Genomic DNA, 16,239 nt, shown 5'->3' on the forward strand with positions numbered 1-16,239 from the left:
CGTAGGTGATGCCGGTAGAGGACCCATGATTCGGAGCCAAACAGGAGTGTGGGTATGACAACGGCTCTGTATACGCTAATCTTTGTGAGGTTTTTCAGTTGGTTGTTTTTCCAGACTCTTTTGTGTAGTCTTCCAAAGGCGCTATTTGCCTTGGCGAGTCTGTTGTCTATCTCGTTGTCGATCCTTGCATCCGATGAAATGCTGCAGTCGAGATAGGTAAACTGGTTAACCGTTTTGAGTTTTGTGTGCCCGATGGAGATGTGGGGGGGCTGGTAGTCATGGTGGGGAGTTGGCTGATGGAGGACCTCAGTTTCCTTCAGGCTGACTTCCAGGCCAAACATTTTGGCAGTTTCCGCAAAACAGGACGACAAGCGTTGAAGAGCTGGCTCTGAATGGGCAACTAAAGCGGCATCGTCTGCAAAGAGTAGTTCACGGATGAGTTGCTCTTGTGTCTTGGTGTGAGCTTGGTGTGCGCCTCAGATTGAAGAGACTCTCATCCGTGCGGTACCGGATGTAAACAGCGTCTTCATTGTTGAGGTCTTTCATGGCTTGTTTCAGCATCATGCTGAAGAAGATTGAAAAGAGGGTTGGTGCGAGAACGCACCATATATTTCATATATGACATCACATATAACCCTGAGATTCATTTTCCTGTGGGCAAGGCAGAATTACTATTTATTGGTAGGGCAAAAAAAACTGTACACAGCGTAACATGCAAACAAAGAAGGAAATGTAAACAAACTGACTGTAATATAGAGAGGAAGAAAAAAACAATAAACTGCAAAAGTAAGAGTCTGTAAATGAATCACTGATTGAGTTTATTATTGAGCAGTCTAATGGTGGAGGAGTGGCAGCTGTTCCTGAACCTGATGGTGTGAGACTTGTAGCAGCTATACCTCTTTCCTGACAGTAGTAATGAGAACAGAGCATGTGTAGGGTTGTGTAGATCCTTAATGATTGCTGCTGCTCTCTGATGACAGCGTTCCCCGTAGATGTTCTCGATGATGGGGAGGGGTTTGCCTGTGATGTCCTGGGCTGTGTCACTACCTTTTGCAGGGATTTACATTCAGGTGTATTGGTGACCCATACCAGACTGTGATGTAGCCAGTCAGAAAACTTTCCACCACACACCTGTAGAAATTTGCCAGGGTTTCTGATGTCATATCTAACCTCAGCAAATCCTGAGGAAGTAGAGGTGCTGTCATGCTTTCTTTATGATGTCATCAGTGTACTGAGTCCAGGAAAGATCCTCTGAGACAGTGACTCTCAAGAACTTAAATTTTCTTGTCCTCTCCACTTCTGATCCCCCATGATCATTGGATTGTACACCTCTGTTTTTCCATTCCTGAAGTCAACAATCAACACCTTGGTTTTTGTGATATTAAGTGTTCTGTTGTTGTTGGTGCACCATTCAGCCAAGTTTTCAATCTTCCCAGCCATGACCCTGCTAATATGTAGTGACACAGAGGGAAAGGTGGGAGACGGGCTTGGGGAAAAGAATTCAAGAACAATATTGGTCAAAATTATGCTCTGATAATACAACATCATTTATTAATGTCAGGTATAGATTGGTACAATATAATTTTATTCACTAATTATACCTTACTCTGCAAAAATGATATGGTTTAAAATCTGAAATTCTAGACTCATGTTTTAGGTGTGGTATGGAGGTTGGAACATTTATACATTCAACCTGGCTATGCGTGAAAGTAAAATCCTTGTGGTATGACTTGGCAGAAATTTTGACAAAAATTAGAGAAGTGGAATTTCCATTGGAAATTGTATTTATTGAAGATTGCAGTTGCTAGGAGATGTAGAGCTGTTACATGGAAGTCCGACTCCTCCCTACTTATTACTCGCTGGAAAATGGAAATACAAAGTTGTGCTCCCATGGAAAAGATAACATAATCTTAGAAAGAAATATGATGTATTTGTTAAAATATGGCAACTTTACTTGAATCATACCGGCTTAAGGATGTAATAAACTTCTCCGAAAAAGTTTAAATAATATAGTTTGGTTGATAGCACTGTATTCCTGAAGATCAAGATTAATTAATGAAGTCAGCCCAAACAAATCTTTTTTTTTTAATATGTTAGCATTTGGGGGGGTGGGGGTGGTGAGATTTGGTCAATTATATGAGACTGTAATTTTAAATTAGTATTTATATGATGTATGTAATAATGTTTTATAAAATATTCAAAATATAAGTTTTCAATCTCTCTCCTGTATGCTAATTCATCACAATTTTTTTAATACATCTCCCTACCTTGGTACTGTCAGGAAATTTGTAAATGATGTTGACGTACCAAGTCCCACAATCATTAGTGTAAAGTGAGTAAAGTAGGGGGCTAAGCACACAGCTCTGTGGTGCTCTGGTTCAAATGGAGATTGTGGAGGAGATGTTCTTACCAATCTTCACTGATTGAGGTCTGGAAGTGAGGAAATCAAGAATCCAATTACACAGTAATTGTTGTGTTGGTCCCAAGTCTTGGAGTTTGCTGATCAATTCAAAGGAAGACAAATCAAATGAAGTGTTTCTGAATTTAAACTTAATGACTCTTGATGGAGCATTTCAAGCGCAACGTGAAATACTCTGGTGTATGCATGCTTAACTTTAACATTCTTAAGTTTATGAGGGGGGAGGGGTCGAACATACCTGGGATATTCTGACGTAAGCCTGTCTAAGTGCATGGGAAGTCCACCACCTTTAAGTTTCCAGCTGAGCCCTTGTATTTCTCAGTGGAAAGTTCATGGTCACTACATCTTCACAGGTGGGACAAAACTCGCTACCCATCCAACTGTGAGCATAACTTCAGCAGTCTCAAGAAATGTTGTGTCACCACAATCTTAATAATAGAGGAAGAGTAAGGAGTACCTGCTTACCAGCACCGTCTACATCCCAAAAATAAGTTAGACGTCTACATTTGTACCTGCCAATGCTGAATGACTACAAGAAATTGAAATAGGGGGAGTCACGCGATGGAGTAGTGGCCGGACGGTGAACTCCAGCCCTCTCCAGAAAAGTCGGGAAAAACAAGAGAAAACACAAAGGCACAGAAATAAAAGTTACAGAAAAGTGAGTATAAAGGTGGAAAGAAGATGGCGACAAAAAAAGAAAAATCGAAAGCAACGGTAAGAAGAGAGGAAGAGAAGACAAAGGAGGAAAAAGGTGAAGGCCTTACCTGTCCGAAGAGGCCCGCTGCGGAGAGAGAAACCCGCTCCCTCAGGTCGGTAAATAATGGACTACAAAAATGGCTCGCAGAGCCGAGTAAAAGTGCGCAACCGCGCATGCGCGAAGTTTCGCGCATGCGCGATGCGAATGAAAAAAAACACACCGACGGGAGGGGGGACCAGCTGGGGAGTCGATCTCCACAGCCGGCAACGACAGCTGCAGAACACCTGCAGCAAGAAGAGACCACAGAAGACAATAGAAACAAGAAAGAAGAGGAGGAAAGGGCAACAAAGAAACAACAGATGGCCAACCTAGAGGAAGAAGAAGAGGAAGAGTATGGTGAAATAGAAGAAGAAAAGAGAGGCAAGGTAAAGGATATACTTGCTCTTATTAGAGGATACATGGAATCATTTAAAGAATGGCAAACACAGGAATTTAAGGATTTAAGAAAAAGAATAAACAACACAGAAGAGAAAATAAATAAAATGGAGATGACCTTAACAGAAATGGGAAAGAAAATGGACAAGATGGAAGAGCGGGCAGTAGCAGCAGAAATGGAGGTAGAAGACTTAAAAAAGAAATTGGAGAAATCTAATAAAAAAACTAAAGAGACACAAGAACTACTAGCTCAAAAAATAGATACAATGGAAAACCATAACAGAAGAAATAACATAAAGATAGTGGGCCTTAAGGAAGATGAAGAAGGCAAGAATATGAGGGAGTTTATAAAAGAGTGGATCCCTAAGACCCTAGGATGTCCAGAACTACAGCAAGAATTGGAAATAGAAAGGGCACATAGAGTATTGGCCTCTAAACCACAACCACAACAAAAACCAAGATCTATTGTAGTAAAATTCCTAAGATATACTACAAGAGAAAAGGTACTGGAGAAGACAATGGAAAAAGTAAGAGAGGGCAACAAACCACTGGAGTATAAAGGGCAAAAAATCTTCATTTATCCAGATATAAGTTTTGAACTCCTAAAGAAGAGAAAAGAGTTCAATACAGCAAAGGCGATTTTATGGAAGAAAGGGTATAAATTTATACTAAAGCATCCAGCGGTATTGAAAATATTTATTCCAGGACAACAAAACAGACTATTCTCGGATCCAGAAGAAGCACGAAAATTTGCAGAACAATTACAAAAATAGACTGAGGGAGGAAGACGGGTAATGAGAGTTAAGATGATCACAATTGATATGTATGTGGGTAAAGACAAAAATAGACTGAGGGATGAAGACGGGTAATGAGAGTAAAAATGATCACGATTGATAAGTATGCGGGTAAAGAGGTATAAGAGTGAATAGAGACAAGGAGCATACGTGAATGTATCTGTACTTAGAGGAAAATATAGATAGTATAGACAAGAATTAATAAGGGAAGGTAATGGAATAGAGAGAATAAGGAGGGAATTAAAAGAGTGACCTTTGTGACATATGAAAAGTGAAATCTTTTCTGGGGGAGGCGGGGTGGGGGGAAATAGCGGTCACTGCAAAATCAGTTGACGCTTGCGAGTGGATTCGCAAATCCAAATGGAGAGGGGAGATGTGGTTGTCCGACAAGGGATAAAGGACAACTCAGGAGGTGAATGGGAGATTGGGAATAAATAAGATAGAAATAGGAGAATAAGGAAAATGTTGGATGTTGTAGGAATGTTGTCTTATAAAGAGTTGAAAATAAGAAAACAGAAATGGAAAAGGAGGAAAGGTAATGTTGGAAAAACGGAAAGAGAAGATAAACAAAATATAAAAGGGCTACGCTGAACTATATGTCTTTAAATATTAATGGAATACATAACCAAATTAAAAGGAATAAACTACCAAATTTAAATGAATAAATGTATTCCATTAGAAAAAATAACATATTGGTTAAGAAATAATATTGAAATATTCGAACAAGTATAGGAGCCTTACATTAAATACAATAGCGAAAACCTACCGGGGACAAACATTACCTAAGTTGATGGAAGGAGAAGGAAAGAAAAGAATGGACTCAGTAGAATTTCTGGTGTAATTTTGTTGAATGACAACATTGTCTGACTGGATTAATGCAACCTAGATTGTATACCTAAAATGGATGAGAGGGGGGGTGGGGGGGTGGTTTGGGAGGAAAGGGGGGGGGGGGAGAAAAAGTCACTGTATATGTGTGAAAAAGAAATTGTGTATATCATGGCTAATGTGATTTATGGTGTGAAAAATAAAAAAAATTTAAAAAAAAAAAAAAAAAAAAAAAAAAAAAAAAAAAAAAAAAAAAAAAGAAATTGAAATAGGTGATGGAACTGTCTGTCTCTCATAATACAATTTAGTTCATTTGGAAACTTTCATCTCAATATTTGAGATCTAAAACATAATATGTGGCAATATTCTGTCTGATGAAATAAATATCAGATCTCATCCATGTACCAGAATTACACATTATGGAATGCTAAAAATAAAATTGAAATTTTTGGGTAAAGGAAACTGCTTCCAATTCATACCAATGTATAAAATTCAGAGGTAATGCACATTCGGATCAAGGCAAAAGCTTAACCAGCATGCTGTCAGATTTTAGGTATTAGTTCAGAAGATAATTTTCCAATTTTGCATAGCTTTAACAAAAATTGGATATGTTTATTTATTTTTGGACAACTTAATCCATCGCTCCTTCACAATGCCCCTTCACATTGCAGTGTCATGAAACCAAATTATTATTCTTTATTTCTCACCACAATAATTAATTTCAATTAAAAGTGTTGCTATCTTATTTATTTTTCTTGATTCTAGATAGTTCGTGGCTTCATTTCTTTAAAAGGAATAAACAAATTTACTACAAAATACCCATCATGGAATTTGATATAATTTTGTAATGTTTGATTTGCATGTGTGCATATGTTTTGGATTTTATGTTCTCCTTTCTCCCTACTTTAAATATCTTTTGTGATTTGCAATGAGTATTGCATCTAATCTGCAATGTGCAATGGCATGGTATGAAACAGATAAGTTGCAACAAAGCCTTGTAAATTCCATCCAATTAAGTTCAGATGAGTCATTTTGGCAGTAATCAAATAGGATATTTCTCATTAATGATTTCCACTGGATACAAAATTTTTGAGAATAAAGTGCAGGCTTCATATATTATATATTATATTTTTATAATATATATTATATTTTATAAAACTACACTAAAGCAGAATTAAATAAATGCATCAGGTTCAGATAGCACCATCTTTTCTTTTAACAAAAATAAGTTTCAGTTGTCCTGAATCAAATCAAAGAATTGGATTTTTGGAAAAAGAATATACAATAATGCTATTTATTCACAAAAATAAGGAAAATAGCAAATAGGAATATACTAAACAAAATAAAGGTTAAGGATTGAGTGAAATAAAAATGTTAAGCAACATGAAAAATTGTATACAGTAGAATCAAGCAACACAATTACTAAGATCACATATTGTCCACAAAGAGATATTTTCATTGAAAGATCTAAAATATTGCAGAAACTTAGAAAATGTGTTATTTTACTTGCATTATTTTCAATTTCTTGAAAGCACTGCTGGTCATCAACAATCTCTTTTCAGTTCCACCTTTTTTTTAAACCTAATGATTTTTTAACCATTATTTGATTTTGCAATTCAGATTAGCAACAATTTACAGAACCACCATCCTGACAACTAAGTGAAGCTCTTCATTTCGTACTCATTAGTTTGATGACCATTATACTCAGAAAACACATAATCAACAACTACAGTTCCACAAGTTAGGAATGATTCCAGTAAGAACTATTAAAAAATAAATTACAAGGATTAAGACATTCCCGCATGTAATTCTGTGATGTTACGCGCTACCTGAAGGAAATTAATTAATTAATTTTCCTGTGTGCGTGTGTTGTGAAGGTCATCAAAGTGGTACTGGAGTCTCTAATGCATGGCATAGAAATGAACTATGTCTCGAGGTAAGGACAGTGTCATTGCACACTTTTGTGAAGCAATACCTGGTCCAACACTAATTTTAAGGGACCAGCCTCGTTGAGTCTGCCACTTGGACTTTCCTGCAAGTTAGTCTATATCAGCACCTCCACGTCCCCCCCCACCTCTCTATTTTCACCCTTTCACTGCAAATATGTTTGGATCGCCAAATATATTCTTCAACATTGTTCTTCATCCGATCATATCATTTACCCTTGATCCCTTGATGTCTCAACAAAATCCCAAAGTCGTAAGTGTGACGGCAAAGTTATAAGAAGAAAGATCCTGGGCTTCATCCATAATGAAATACTTCAGCAACAAACCATGCATTATACATTCATTATCTCTGTCATGTTTCATTTTTGATAGTTTCTGAATATATTTCAATGATGACTTTGACAAAGACAAAGCTGGGGACACAACTTTGTCATCAAAATTCTCTTCAATTATGTCCCCAGTTATCTCACTATGTGGCTCTAGAATGGCCGTGGCCAGTTATGTTACCTTTATTGATGTACTAAAGTAACTGCTCTGGTGATGTGTTTATGCAAAGAATGTAGGTAATGTACCCCACTCAGAAATAAATTTGAATAAATCACTCTCAGTTTTTTAAAATCCATTTATCCAAATAGTCATAGAAATGTGATAGAATGGCATTGCACAGAGGATCTACAACCTTTTTGCAGGATTATAGTAGTGTGTAATAACTATTAATGGATGTATATTATTATTTTTTCAGAAACTTTGCTCTTTGCACGGCTTGACTTGAAAATTTGTAATAACAAAGGGCTCTAGTAGAGTGTACAACTTTTCTCACGATGAGCATGAAATGAACATTTAGAAGAGCAAAGCATCATGTATTGTAGGATTTCAATGTTATTAATTTGAATTGAATTGTTTTATTGTCATATATATTGAAATAGAGTAAAAAAAAGCTTAATTTTGTGTGATATCCAGGCAATCCAACTCTTTAACAAATAATGAAGTAATAAGTAAACAAATACGTAGACAAATAAATGAAACAACGGTGCTAAAGTAGTCAAATATAGCTAGTTATAGGGAAAAGTAAAAAATCATAATGCAGGGAATAAAGTATAGTTATAAAAGACAGTGCAAGGACATTGTCTTTTTCCAGTGTGAGGTCCATTTATGAGTCTGATAACAGTAAGAGAGAAACTGTCCTTGAATATGAAGATACATGATTTCAAACACATGCATCTTCTGTCTAATGGACGTCAGGAGAAGAAAGTATGTCAGGGGTGTGATGAGTCCATTAAGAAACTCTCCTGGCTCAGCAAGAGATATAGACGCTGTTGATGGAGGAGAGGTTAGTTCCTGTGATCACCTGAGATGCATTCATAAGTCAATGCTCTTGACTCACCACACAACTCTTGTAGTTTTGGGTAGATCAGTTTCTGTACAAAACTGTGATGGAACCAAACTCAAAGATCACAATTTTTTTCTGGTAGTAGAAACAATATTTGTTCCCAACATGAAAGGATCAAAGTAATTAAATTGCTGTGTGAAATCTAGAAAAGGTTTCATCTGAACAAGACAATGAATTTCTTTGGTACATCTGCAAAGATTGGTAAGAGACTTTGAATCATGCCAAATTTCTCCAGGCTTCTAAAAAGTAGGTTACACATAATAACTGCAGTAATTTCATAAGTTGCATTAGAAGTGCAAATGTACAAGTGTAATCTTGTGCAGTGATGATTGATTTTAATGCTTCAATTCTCAAAGGCAACCACTGATTCAAGTAGTAGGCTTCCAGTGGTAATTTTATTCTGGTGTCTGATACCATAATATCACTTGGCAATGAGAATGCTGCTTTTTCACATTAAACCCCCTTATCGGTCTTGTAACTAAGACATCTATAATGAATTAGTGCACAAGAATAAAACTTTGCTTTCTTTGTAGACCAATCAGATTCAGGCCTGAGGTCAAGTTCTAAATATATTTTGCTAAAAGATCACATGAATAACTAAAACCTGGGAAGATTCATCAAGACTCAATTTGGATGTTAAAATGAGGAACTGGAATTAGACCACTGAAAATAAGCTACTTTGGGATGAAGCAAAAAAAACTGAGAATTTCACACTTCCAAAATGAAAAGGAAAGAAAAGATTCTATGATTTATATGAATCTTGAAATGCAGCAATGATGGAATCAAACTCAAAGATCACAATTTTTTTTCTGGTATGGGAAACAACAAATTTTCCAACATGAAAAGATCAAATTATGGTAACTAAATTTATTGTGTGAAATTTAGAAAGGTTTTCATCTAACCAAGACAATGATTTGTCTGACCACATTTAAAAAAAATTACAGTATTTCAAGTATTGATCCTTGCAGGATGAGGCCAATAGTCAGCTAATCCATGAATTACATTTGAAGAACTCTGGAAGAATCTGAATTTTTGAGAATAAAAGCAAACTGCAATATCAGCTGCAGCCTCTATAATGTAATTTCATCTAACTGCAGTGTGATTCACCAGGTGATATACAGCTACATAAGGATTGTGAATACTTTATTAATTTTATACAAGACTAATGTCGTGTTTTTTGATTTAGGAAATTGCCAGCATGCAGCCATTTCATATCAATGTGATTTCCCCTTAACTTCCATGAGGTTGTAATTGCTCCAGGGTAACAGTTAACCCATTTTGTAGGGTCCTGATGTGAAACGTTAAAAATGTAACAGGAAATCATGCATCAGAAGGCTTGTGCTAAGCAGTATGTCAAACAGAAGGACATTTTCCTCTTTAGAAGCCTTAGGGCACAATCCACCTATGTTCAATTTATATTTCACTGCACATATTTCTGTTCAGGCTTGTATTTTTTATTGTCAAATTATGGGACTGATAACATGGAACTGATGTGATGGTAAACGGCGCCATAACCTCCAGGAAGCCTTCGCCTCCTTTCACACAAAACCTACAACATTTTACTCAAATGTCAACAGGGTGTATAGAAAGCCTTAGGTACAGTATTCTGTACTCAAGATGTAATATTGAATGACAGGTGGGGTCAGGCAAAATCAGCGAAGTGGTCAGTCATGGCTTTTATTTTAAGTCTCTTGTTATCACTGAATGCCTGTGATACACTATAATGACATGTGACAAAACTGAGAATAGCCTATCAGTACAGAGATCTAATCCAACAAATATGATTTTGCAGAAATGCAATAAATGCAAGAAAAAAATGCAAAGTATAACTTTAATTACTCTACGTCAGTCAAATGGAAGGAAAGTCAAAAATAAGGAAAGTCAAAAATGAAGTCTTATGTGCCTTCCAAAGCCTAATTTTGCAACCAATTAACTTATTGGAGTGGAACATTTTTACAAAACAGCTCCAGTAAATAGTACAAACAAATACTCGTTCTACACTAATGATCGATTGTGGGATAAATATCTGAAAGATACCATGGAAAAATCTTTGAAAGCAGTAGCCCTTTTTGCACTGGCTAATCTGTAAACTCCCAAAAAACATTGGTGCATTCAGATCACTCAGAGGTATGCATGTGGATGCAAGAAAAATAGAAGGTTATGTGTGTGAGATAGGAAAGAACTAGATTATTGTGGGGGGCTGGTAGTCATGGTGGGGAGCTGGCTGAAGGAGGACCTCAGTTTTCTTCAGGCTGACTTCCAGGCCAAACATTTTGGCAGTTTCCGCAAAACAGGACGTCAAGCGCTGAAGAGCTGGCTCTGAATGGGCAACTAAAGCGGCATCGTCTGCAAAGAGTAGTTCACGGACAATTATGTTATATATTATAATAAATTAATTATGTTATAATTAGGTATGATTAATTTTGTTTAAATATAAGATCATAATACATCTATTAGGATTTAGTACATTGAATACAAAGTTTATACCCTCATTTTAATCTTTTGTTTCCTTCACTCATGCAAAAAATATCATCTTTCCCTTTCACATTGGGCAGGTGTCAGATGACCCAAGGATGATACACCCTACCTATGAGTATATCCCTGGGGTGGTTTGACGCCAACATGCCAATTCGCGAGCTTTCATACTAGCCCTTTAACCAGTAGTATTGGCCATTAATTACTAGGTTAAGGTGCCAGTATGATCTTTTAAGTAAACTTGGGAAACCAGAATTTAATATCAGGCTTGTCTTTTGAGAGAGAGAAAGAGCTGTGTCACTTCTTCAAGGTTCAATGTTCTTTTTATTGCCACTGTTTCTTTTATTAAAAATGTAATAGACATGATATATGTTTAACTGTTGTCTGTTGTAAGGCAAACAAAGAGTCACCTTGAGCATTGCCGGGCACCCCTAACAAAAGGAGAAAGAGAAGCAAAAGAGAGTTCCTTCAGAGTCACTAGGCCTTTTTATGATGCAATGCCACCTTGAAGGTGGCTCAATGAAAAGAAAAAAAAGTTGAATTTACCTTTTTATGAAGAAGGCCTATAAGGCTGATCCAGCATTGGTTTCTTACTGAGCAGCTTTGGGAACCATCTTCCGGAGCAGAGAGAGTTGATTAGCACAACCCATTGGCATGACATCATCCACATGCGCTGAGAAGGGAAAGCGGCCTATACTAAAAATGGCGACTGCAGAGCAGCTAAGACTGCTGGTGGAGATCTGTTCAAGCAGTCTTAGGCAGATTTCCTGCGCAACATAATTAGCTATATTACGGCATACAGGATTTTAAAAATCCTGCTCCTGGGTTGAAGGCTGATGACATCGTTGTGATATTATCAGCCCACCCCTTCGCAGTGCCTTCAGCAGCATTGCCTTCATGGAGGATGTAGAGTGAGTATCGGAGGAGACACATCCTTCAGTAGTAGACCTGATATTGAGTGTGATTGTGAAGATCTGTAATTTGCTTGTAACATGTCCAGAGAAAGTCTGCATCAATCTGCCAGGAGGGAGAGAAGGGAGGTGGGGGGGGGGGGGGAAAGGGGAGAAAATGACACTATGTATATTCAAGAGGGAAATGTTTGTGTGTATTTTGGTCAGTGTGGTTCATAGTGTGAAAAATAAAAAATTTTTAAAAAAATCTGCCAGTTGCAAATGCATCTGTCCTTGGTAGAATGCCAACAGCCTCAGTCTTTGCATCAAGGACTAGTTCCAGGATGTTGTCTGGTGCTGCATTTGTGCCAAGCATGCTCAGATCTTATCTGAGTCTAAAAGCAAAAAAGCTGCAGATGGAGGAAATCTGAAACAAAGACTGAAAATGGTTCAGACGCTCAGCAGGTCAGGCAGCAATAATGGTGAGAGATACAGATTTATGTTTCAGAAAAATGATCTTTCAGCATAATGAGATGAAACATTTACTCTGATTTTCTAACCCGAGATGCTGCCTGATCTAATGAGCATCTCTTGCAATGTCTATATTTTTGTTTAAAATTACAGCATCTTCAGTTTTATTTTTGATGTTATACTCAGAACTAGAGGGGGCAGCCCAAAACTGAGCATACATGAAGTGTTGCGAACTATGAACAAGAGCAGAAATTTACACTTCCACAATCTAAAATCTCACGGCATACTCCTCAGTCTACTGTTACCCTCAGGTCGGAGAGCTGCACCCTGAACTGGGCTGTCCGGACATAGGCATCAAGAAAAACCAGGAGAGGTGGCATTTGTGTCCCAGTCCTGTTCCCCTGACCGGTAACATCTGGCGATCAAGTGCCATCCATTCTACCTGACGAGGAAGTTCACCACCATCATCCTGGTCGCAGTGTACATTCTGCTACAGGCTAACATCAGGCTAGCACTGGAGGGGCTGAGTACTATAATTAGCAGCCACAAGACAGCACCTCCTTAAATCTCTAACGAACTACCACCAGCATATCACCTGTGAGACCAGTGGAGCCAACACACTCGACCACTGCTGCTCCACCGTGAAGAACACCTACCGAGCCAATACCATGGCCTCATTTTGGCAAGTCTGATCACCTGGCTATCATTCTACTCCTAGCGTACAAGCAGAGTATTGAAGACGGCGATAGTGTGGTTGAGGGAGGTGGAGGAATGTCTGTAGGACTGCTTTGAATCGGTGGACTGGACTATATTCAAGGACTCATTCGTAGATTTGAATGAATATGCAACGTGTCACCAACTTTAGCAAGACCTGCAAAGATGAGTGTATGCCCATGCACACCCACCGGCAGTTCCCCAACCAGAAGCCTTGGATGAATCAGAGGATTCACAACCTGCTGAGGGTGAGATCAAGAGTGTTTAAGACCGGGGATCCAGATCTCTACAAAATATCCAGGTATGACCTGCAGAAGGATATCTCTGCAACAAAAAGGTAAGGAAGCTAGAGACAGAGATGCATACATGGCAGCTGTGCAAGGAGTGCAGGCCATCACAGTCTACAAAGTGAGGGTGAACATCAAAGGTGGCTGTGATGCTTCATTGCCTGATGAGCTGAACACCTTCTATACCCATTTTGAGAACCCAAAAGTGACTACGAGAATCCCTGTAATGGCTATGAACCCTGAGATATCTCTCTCTGAGGCTGACGTTACAAGGCCCTGATGGCGTACCTGGCAGGGTGCTGTAAATTTGTGCCAAACAACTAGCTGCAGTGTTCATAGACATTTTTAATCTCTCATTGCTGCAGTCAGAGGTTCTAATCTGCTTCAAAAGGGCATCAATCATCCTGGTACCCAAGAAATGTAGTGTGAACTGCCTCAACAAATACCGCCCAGTAGGTGATAAATTGCTTTGAGGGGCTGGTCATGCTCAGAATTAACATGTACCTAAGCAAAGATCTGGACCCCTTACAATTTACCTTTTGTCACAATCGCTCCATAGCAGGTGCAATATCGCCAGCTCTCCATTCAGCTCTAGATCATCTCGAAAGCAACAACTCATACATGCAACTGTGCTTCATCGTCTACACCTCAGTCTTCAATACCATTAGTCCCTCAAGTGCTGGTCAACAAGCTCCAAACCTTGGGCCTCTGCATCCCCTCTGCAACTGAATTCTTGACTTCCCCATCAGAAGACCACAGTCAGTACGAATTGGAAACCACATATTCTCCTCACTGACTATCAACACAGGCGCACCTCAAGGAAGCATGCTCAGCCCATTCCACTCACTGTACACCCATGATTGTGCAGACAGCCACAATTCCAATGCTATCTCTAAATTTGCTGATGTCAGCCCGATAGTCTGCAGGATCACAAACGACAATGAGGAAGTGTATAGGAGGGAGATAGATCAGTATGTTGAGTGGTGTCATACCAACAATTTTGCAAAACTTTAGTAAAACCAAGGAGATGATTGTGGACTTCAGAAAGAAGCCAAGAGAACATGAACCACCCATTATCGAGCACTCAGTAGTGGAGAGGGTCAAGAGATTCAAACTCCTGGGTGTTAACATTTCTGAGAATCTGTCCTGGAGTCTCCATGTTGATGCAATCATAAAGAAGGCTTGCCAGCAGCTATACTTCGTGAGGTGTTTGAGGAGATTTGGTATGCCACCAAAGACTCTCAAAAACTTCCACAAGTGTATTGTGGAGAGCATTCTGGCTGGTTGCATCACTGTCTGGTATGGAAGTGCTAACACTCAGGACGAGACAAAACTTCAGAGGTCTGTTAACTTGGCCTGCAATATCATGGGCACCAGACTTCATTCACTCTATCGAGGACATCTACAAGAGGCAGTGTCTTAGAAAAGCAGCCTCTATCCTCAAAGACACCCACCATGCAGGCCATACCCTCTTCACTCTGCTATCATAGGGAAAGGATACAGGAGCCTAAGGATGAGCACTCAGCAACATAAGGACAGTTTCTTCCCTGCTGCCGTCAAAGAACCCAAGACACGGCCTTACTTTGACTTCTCATGCATTATTTTTACTTATTTATTTGTAAGGGGTTTATATAAATGTTTGCATGGTGATGATGCTGTATAAAAAGTGCTTTAATTTCTACATGGTCAAACCAAAATGTATACAAATAACCTTGAATAAACTCTGAAATGAGCAATTTAATTACATGTAAATTGTTTAATTACAAATTTAAAACTGTGGAGCACAGGGGGCTAATAAAGGAAAAAAATGTCTTTGTCCCAAACATTATGGAGGGCACTATACTTTCGGGAGAGAAGCTCTGCAAGGATTTGTACATATGTACAAGGCATTCAGCTCATCAAGCCTCTGCTGGTTTTTGAAACTGATCTAGTGTCTGCTCGTCTCTCATTGACCTGCAAATGTTATTCTTACAAAGATATATCCAATTTTTTTTTAAAGTTAATATTGAATATAATTTCATTATTTAGGCAATGCCCTCAGACTGAACAACATGTTTAAATGGGAACTTTTTCCTTTATAGAATAGAAGCAGGAACAACCAATCTAGCCACTTAAGCCTGTTCTGCCATCAATTCTCAAAGTTTATCCAATAGGTGAGGATCACTTCCAACTCACCAGAATTCCCTTCGGGCCACTGCTTCCCTGAAGCCAAGCCCCTCAAAAAATGTACAAAACAATCAATCAAACTGAATCTTAAATGTATAGAATCAAAGACTGAGCATCTGCAGTCATATGGAAAGGAGAATTCCAAAGATGTACATATGTCTGAATGAAGAAATTTATGAACTGTCGACCCTGGATCATGCTTTTGGTTCCAGACCCTCCAGCCTAAGGTCAAAGCATCTTTCCTGTCAGTTCGTCTCAGAATTTTACGTTTCAATTAGATCACAACTCACTCTTTTACAGACTTGTGGGCATCAGGCAGTCTTACTCAATCACTCCTCATGAGTCAACTCCCACAACCACTTTGTCCACCATGAAGAAACAGAATTAATTGAACCGATATTGAATCTGAAATAATGAAAAGATTTTGTTAAATTACGTCATGTCGATATGCACTAGATGTCTAACCAGCACCTGACCGATGTTATTCCCAGATACTACCATGTATCAAGAAAAGGAAAATGATGAAGTTGGTTGTGATATTGCAGTAAGGCAGATTCTAGTTACTCCTATTGAGACCCATGACAACAGAAAGATGGTTACTGTTGTGGAGTTATAAAATTCACAGCCTATTTCAAGCATCTCATGAAGACAGAGTTGCAGAATAATACCACACAAAGGTGTATCTTTAGTCCAGCATATCCATGTTAATTTTCAAGCACATCTACACTGA

The 16,239-nt window shown here is 38.5% G+C and overlaps 1 protein-coding gene across 12 annotated transcripts in view; it reads right to left on the reverse strand.

Annotated features, from left to right (window-relative positions):
• The window catches only part of LOC138763888 (ERI1 exoribonuclease 3-like), a 453,927-nt gene that overhangs the window by 139,216 nt on the left and 298,472 nt on the right, over positions 1–16,239 (reverse strand). The window contains exon 8 of one of the 12 annotated variants that reach the window (XM_069938826.1): positions 15,838–15,914. The exons of the other annotated variants lie outside the window; for them this stretch is intronic. Within the exon in view, the coding sequence (XP_069794927.1) occupies positions 15,853–15,914 (62 nt within the window). The 3' untranslated portion in view covers positions 15,838–15,852. Of the gene's footprint in view, positions 1–15,837; positions 15,915–16,239 lie in introns of those variants that run through there. 12 annotated transcript variants of the gene reach the window in all.

Source organism: Narcine bancroftii, chromosome 5 (assembly GCF_036971445.1).
Source record: "Narcine bancroftii isolate sNarBan1 chromosome 5, sNarBan1.hap1, whole genome shotgun sequence".
Classification (NCBI taxonomy): domain Eukaryota; kingdom Metazoa; phylum Chordata; class Chondrichthyes; order Torpediniformes; family Narcinidae; genus Narcine; species Narcine bancroftii.